The sequence below is a fragment of the Myotis davidii genome, unplaced genomic scaffold (genome assembly GCF_000327345.1).
Source record: "Myotis davidii unplaced genomic scaffold, ASM32734v1 scaffold551, whole genome shotgun sequence".
Taxonomy (NCBI): Eukaryota; Metazoa; Chordata; class Mammalia; order Chiroptera; family Vespertilionidae; genus Myotis; species Myotis davidii.
Genome location: NW_006283788.1, coordinates 258,395 through 265,650, shown reverse-complemented (window position 1 = coordinate 265,650; position 7,256 = coordinate 258,395). Strand labels below are relative to the sequence as shown.

At 45.3% G+C, this 7,256-nt stretch overlaps 1 protein-coding gene across 1 annotated transcript in view; it reads right to left on the bottom strand.

Moving 5' to 3' along the window:
* Positions 1-3,091: 3,091 nt before the first annotated feature.
* ARRDC5 (arrestin domain containing 5) overlaps positions 3,092-7,256 on the bottom strand; it is an 8,847-nt gene continuing 4,682 nt past the window's right edge. Inside the window, exon 3 of the mRNA XM_015566910.1 lies at positions 3,092-3,598. Within this exon, the coding sequence (XP_015422396.1) occupies positions 3,092-3,598 (507 nt within the window). The remainder of the gene's footprint in view (positions 3,599-7,256) is intronic.

Here is a 7,256-nt window from a genome sequence, read left to right as displayed (position 1 = left end):
TTCTAGTTGTAGAATTTCCACTCAGCCAGCCTTCCTGTGTTCTGGGTGATGTCCGTTCCGTCTTTTAGTTGTATTTTTGAAGTGGTTGTGCAAGGCAGCAATCTCTGGTGTTTACCTATGCCGCCATCTAAGTTTCTCCTATTGTATCGGTCTTTCAGCTCTTTTCCATAGGATTGGGATTTTTCCAAATAAAAAGCCTAAGATAATAAGAAGACAAGGACAGTGAGGTGACAAGGTCCTCCAGACCCTAGAGATGGCTATTCCTGTCCTCTCCATTTTACATATTGGGAAACGGTGGCTCAGAGAGGAGAAATCACTTGCTCTAAAGCAGAAGTAGGGATAGTATAGTGAGGTGGAACAACCCAGCACGAAATCTGAGGCCTGCTTCTGGTTCAAAAGTGCCCCCGTCCTGACAGATGCCGCGCCCCTTGAGGGACATTCACCAGCTGACTTATGCCTGACCATGGTGCCTGAAATGCTGCCTGTCCTGAATGCTATTGTTGTGTACTTGACCCCTGAACAATGTGGTCTGAACTTCAAGGGTCCCCTTATATGCAGGTTGTTTCAATTGACCCACAGAGTCCAAACCTGTGTTGTTCAAGGGGCAACTGTACTCCATTCTACAAACACCTGGGGCTGGGTGGTGCGGGGCCTGAGGAGGGCTCTGCCATGGCTCCCCCAGCTCAGTTCCCCCAGGCACAGAGCAGAGCAAGACACAGGCCTTTGCAGTGCAGGTGGTCGGGATGAGATGCAGGAAGGGGACTGGGCCTTGGCTCTGCAGCGGTGAAGAACACAGCCCTTCTAGACATGGTTCAAGGACATGGGAATGGCCCAGACTTGGCCTCAGAGCCTTGAGGATCTCAGACTGGGGCTCAGGACATTAGGGCAAGCAAGGCCATCCCCATCTCCCCTTCCTCCCCAAAAAAGCTTTTTTGTGAGTTTCTGGGAAGTGGAACAGACAGATGAGGACACCCTAGGGAAGAACACATACCCAAGCCGGCAGGGGCACATCCCACCCCAGCCCAGCAGCACCAGGGAGCCAGCCCCTGCTCCCCCTTCCGCCCCCTCCCCCCTGCAACTAGCTTTTACAGATATCTTAAGAATGTGTTTGTAAGTGAGGGCCTCTCCCTCAACCTCCCCAAAAGATAAAAGAATAATTAAATCTGTGCATCCTATTCACTCTGTCTCCCTCCACCCCCTCCCCCACACACACAGTTTTATTTAAAACAGTGACTCAGTTGGAGCTACCCACTTTCTCTTCTGGAATCTTCCAAGGGCTGGGGAAGAGGGCTGCTATTCAAGTGTATATGCCTCCTGCCTGAATCATGGGTGAGGCGAGTGTGGGTATTTTGCAGCCTGTGGTTGCCTGGAGAAATATTTTAGTCATTAGCCAAAGGGAACACACTCTGGCCCATTCCTCTATTCCTGCCTATGCAGGGCCTTGTTGGCCAAGGGAATTGCTGTGAGGACCTGATGGAGGTTTTAAGTCAAGGGGTGAGGTGGCCTGATTTGTGTAGGTAATCCTTGAGTTGCTTGGGGAATAGGATTGTCAGATAAAATCCAGGCTGCCCAGTTAAATTGGAATATCAGACAAACAATGAAGTGGTTTTTTTCCCCCCTGTTAATCCTCACCCAAGGATAATTTTTCCATTGATTTTTAGAGAGTGGAAGGGAGGGGAGGGGGAGAGAGAGAGAGAGAGGCAGGTATATGCCCTTGACTGGGAATTGAACTCAAGACCCTTCAGTATGTGGCCGATGTTCTAAACACTGAGAAATACTGGCCAGGGATGAATGAAATTTTAAAAAATATTTTTACTGATTTCAGAGAGGAAGGGAGAGGGAGAGAGAGAAACATGAATGATGAGAATCATGGATTGGCTGCCTCCTGAACGCCCCCTACTGGGATTGAGCCTGTAACCCAGGCATGTGCGCTTGACTGGAATCAAACATGGGACCCTTCCGTCTGCAGGCCGACACTCTATCCACTCAGCCAAACCAGCTAGTGGTTTTTAAAACAAAGGTATATCCCAGGAATGGTGTGGGACATACATACGCTAAAAAAAAAGTTTGTCCCTTTGAAATTCAAATTTAAGTGGGCATCCTGGGAGGGAGACATGATCAGGAGCCAGGAGATCCAGGTGCAGGTGACTACACTGGTCCAAGTAAGCGATGATGATGGATGGATGGAAGCAAAGTGGAGAGAAATGGGAGGATTCTGGGTTGATGTAGGAGAAGGAGCCCCTATGTCTTGCTGATGGATTGGACATGCGGATATGCATGCCCTTGGCTGGGAGGACTTTGGTTGAGGGGAGCCCTGGAGCCCAGGTGGGCTGAGTGGAGGAGGCGCAGGAGCTGATGTGGGTAAGAGGCCTGCAGATGCAGTCCTGGGACTCAACATCCATCTTCCCCTCTCAATTGCCCCAGTCCAGGGTCTCCCCCTCGACACTCCTGACATTTGGGTCAGTCAGTCTCTGGGTTGGGGCCTTCCTGGATACTATGGGTGCTGAGCAGCCCCCCTAAGCCCCAACGACTTAGTGCCAGAAGCACCCCCTCCCCAAGTGATGGTCCAGTGTCCCCTGGAAGACAGAACCACCCCTGGCTGAGGACCCCTGGTCCAGGCACCAAAGACCCCAGTGAGGCCCGACCAGCGTGGCTCAGTGGTTGAGCATCAACCTATGACCCAGGAGGTTGGGGTTTGATTCCAGGTCAGGTCACACACCTGGGGTGCGGGCTTGATCTCCAGTGTGGAGCGTGCAGGAGGCAGCCTATCAATGATTCTTTTTCATCATTGATGTTTCTATCTCTCCCTCTCCCTCCCTCTGTGAAGTTAATAAATTTATATATATTACATGGAGCTGGGGCCCTGGACGGCTTGTCAGTTCCCTCTGTGCCCTCCTGGCGGTGAACTTTCTGGGGATGGGAGAAGTGGGTGCCCAAAAGGCTGGAGCTTGCGGAGGTTTAGATAATGTGCTCCCACACCAGACTCATGTGAAACCATCTGTGCAAGATAAAGAAAGGGCCGCTGGTAGAGTGATAAAGCTCTTTCTATTTAGAAGTTTGGGCACTTAATTCCGGCAGTCCTTGCTCATGGCTAACACTGCCTGGCCCACTCCTGCCTCTGGCAGCTGTCTGAGTCCAGGGCGGCGCTGGTGATGATGATGGGAATCTTGGCCTTCACGCTGGTCAGGGACCAGGGAAGGTGCACCGTGCTGACCAGCTCGTACTGGGTGCTCATAATCTCGCCTTCCTGCATGTCGCTGCTCACAGACAGAACCGGCGGGAGGTCGAAGATGCTGACGATCTTGGTGGTGTCGAAGGGCACGATCTGGGTGTTGGCCTCCTGCCGGAGCAGCTCGCAGCTCTCCACCCGTGACCGCCGCTCCGTCTTGGGCGTGAAGCCCTCGTACTGCACGTGGGTGTAGAGGGCAAAGACGACCGTCTTGATGCACTTGCTGGTCTGGTTGTTGATCTCCGTGGTGAAGAGGACCCGCTCCCCTGGCGTGAAGGTGTTATTTTCCAGCTGGATCTGGATGCAGATGCTGCCCTTCCTGCAGCAGTTGTAGGAGACCTTCTTCTCAGTCTCCACAAACAGGGGACTCTAGAAGGGGTGGGGTTGGGGCAAAGGAACCATTGTGAGGCACTGTGGCCACGCGATCCACTCATCTGCCTAACGCCCCGCTATTTCAGCACTTCTGAGGCTTGAGCCTTTTGGGACTTTCCTAGTCAAAGGCATGGAGATGGAATCTAGAATCTTGGGGATGTTGCAGCCAAAAGCCTGGAGTCACCTCCCAGCTTCCTTTAATCACAGCCCTTTGCCATTCTAAGTATCAATTTCCTTATATGTAAAATTAGAGGCCCAGTGCCAGAAATCTGTGCACGGGTAGGGTCCCTAGACCTGGCCGGTGATCAGGGCCAATTGGGGCCTTCCAGCCGGGGCCTTCCTTCGTTCTGCGCTGCCCCCTGGTGGTCAGCGCATGTCATAGTGAGCGATCGAACTCCCAGTCTCCAGGTTGAACCCTGAGGGGACACTTTGCATATTAACCTTTTATATATATATAGATAGGGCTAAGAAATCCAGCAGATCCTAGTTTTATCCCCAGCTCCCTTACTCATTTGCTGTGTGAACTTGAACAAATGGCTTGACTTCTCTGAGCCATGGTTTTCTGGGAAAAAGGGAATGTCTTACAGTCTAAGCCCAAGACTAAGGCTTACCCAAGTTGCTCAGATTTAAGGAGGAACTATGATGGGCTTTGAATCATGACAAGAAAACTATAGGGTTGAAATTATGTAATGTGTTAAAATAAATGCTTCAAAATGCAGCCCTTATATCTACTCGTCAGCTGCTGGATTGCAAATAAAGTCACATATACATTATATGTAATGTGTGGCTTGAGTTACATTTTTTTTTTATTTGTGGATAATATTTAAGAGACTTGATGTAATGTGGGTGGGCTTAGAATTTGCCTGCATGCTTATTCCCTTTAAGTATAAAAGTGGTAGAGAATAGTGTTACAAATGCTTGCAAAGTCCCCTCAAACTTCCCATTAGTGGCATGAGGTTAGTAACTTGAAATTGACTATGACGGGAGTATTTACACCATGGAAATTGGCAAACATTACATATTAGGGCTGTCTTGCACCAGAGCAGGTTGTTAATCATTTACTAGAACAGCACTGGCATGTCCTGCTTTATCAGCAGGTAGGACTTCTCCCGATTTGTTTCAGAGCTCTGTTCACTTAAGAAATAAAACACCAGGCTTGGTGGGCATGGCTCAGTGGTTGAGGGTCATCCTATGAACCAGGAGGTCACGGTTTAATTCCTGGTCAGGACACGTGCCCAGGTTGCCGGCTCAATCCTTGGTGTGTCCAATTGATCAATGATTCTCTCATCATTAATGTTTCTATCTCTCTCTCCCTCTCCCTTCCTCTCTGAAATCAATAATAATAAAAAAAAAAGAAATAAAACATTAGTATTGCACAACTATGTGAACTGTACACTTAAAAATGGTTAAGATGGCAAATTTTATGTTATGTATTATTATCACAATTTAAAATAAAAATAGCCCTGGCCGGTGGTCAGGGTTAGAGCATCAACCCCTACACCAAAGGGTTGTGGATTGGATTCTGGTCAAGGGCACATACCTGGGTTGCAGGTACGATCTTTGGCCCCAGTGGGGCGCATTCAGGAGGCAACCAATTAATATGTCTCTGCCACATCAATGTTTCTTCTCTCTTTCCCACTCCCCCCTCTCTAAAAGTTAATAGAAAAAAATATATAACCTCTGATGAGGATTAACAAATCAATAAATAAATAAAACATCAGCAATATCATTGAAGCCCCCGTGGACTCCTCCCCAGTGCATCACCTCTTCTCTCCCTAGAGGTAAGCATTATCTTGAATTTGGGGTTTATTGTATCTATGCATTTTTTTAAAAAAAACATTATAAAAAATACAATTTAGATACAGAAAACTTCACAAAACAAATGTATAACCTTGTGAATTATTATATGGCCAACCCTCTTATAACAGCCACCCAAGTCAAGAAGTAGGAATTTGCCAGCCTTCCACCCCAAAAGTTCCTCATATATGACCAGAATGCAACTATTCTGAATTTTTTTTATTTATTTAAGTTTTTAAAAATTGATTTCTATAGAGAGAGGAAGGGAGAGAGAGAGAAACATTGATTGGCTGCCTCCTGCCCATTGGGGATTGAATGCACAACCTGGGCATGTGCTCTGATCGGAATTGAACCAGAATCGAACTGGCAACCTTTTCGTGCATGGCACAATGCCCAATCAACTGAGCCACACTGGCCAGGGCACAACAATTCGGAATTTTATTTATTTATTTATGATTTTTAAAAATATATTTTTTTATTGATTTCAGAGAGGAAGGGAGAGAGATAGATAGAAACTTCTATGATGAGAATCATTGATTGTCTGACTCCTGTGCACCCCCTACTGGGGGGATCAAGCCTGCAACCCAGCATGTGCCCTTGACTGGAATCGAACCTGGGACCCTTTAGTCCACAGGTCGATGCTCTAATAATCACTTTCTTTTACCTGCACATGTGTATGTGTAGGGACCTAACTAAGATATATTGTTTTAGGAAAAGGCATATAAAGAATAATAATAATAAAATAATAATATAAAAACCTAAAATGTATCTTCCAATATGTTTGAGAAATAAAACATTACCTATTATACTGAAATCTCGTGTGTTCTGTGGGCTTCACCTCACTGCTCCCTCTCCTCTGTGCAGCCAGCCATGATCTGAATTTGGCATTTGTGGTTCTCAGAGAATTTTCACATTATTTAGGAATACAACTATTTTTTTACATATTTTAAATAAGTCAAACTGCATATGTCTCCTAGCAAGTTGCTTTTTCCAGCTCAATATTCTGTGTTTGAAATGCCCTCACATTGGTGCCTGCCATTCTGGTTAATTAGTCTTTAGGAATGCAACTGAGTGTGTTGCAAAATAATTTATTCATCCTCCTATGATGGACATTTCTATTTTTCCATGAGTTTGATATCATAAAAATGCTAGAAGGAGCAGCCTGAAGACAATTTTTGGGGGCTTACACCATGAGTTTCTCTAGGGCATGAATTGGCAAACTTTTTCTGTAAAGGAACTGATAATAATTATAGTTTAGACTTTGCAAGCCACATACAGTATTTATAATATATTATTCCTTAAAAAAAACACACAGGTAAAACATAGGTTTTAACATTGAGGCAAAGAACAGAAACCTGTATGTACATCTCCACCTAGATCGGTGAAAGAGAAGCAAGTTTATGAACTTCTGCTTCCTGTTCTACTCTATTTATTTGATTTATTTAAAAAATGTTGGTTGCAATCTTTTGAATTTATTTTTGTTATTTCTAGTCTATTTAGTCTATCATTTTGTTTTATATAAAACAAAAATTTTTATAAAAATTAGCTAGTTGTAACCCACCAAGTTTTTTTTCTTTCTGGAAAACTCTATTCTATTCTTTCACTTGCAGTCCATTGCAACCCACCAAACTGACTTTTTCTGATATTTCTATTCTATTTATTTTATTCTCTGTTCTTCCTTCATATATAAAAATGATTTTATATATATACATATACATATGTGTGTATGTGTGCGTGTGTTTGCACCCCACAACATAGATATTTTCTTAATTTTGGTCTTGCCTATTCTTTCATTTTATAGAAATGTGTTTGCAACCTGCTAATGCAGTGGTTCTCAACCTTCTGGCCCTTTAAATAC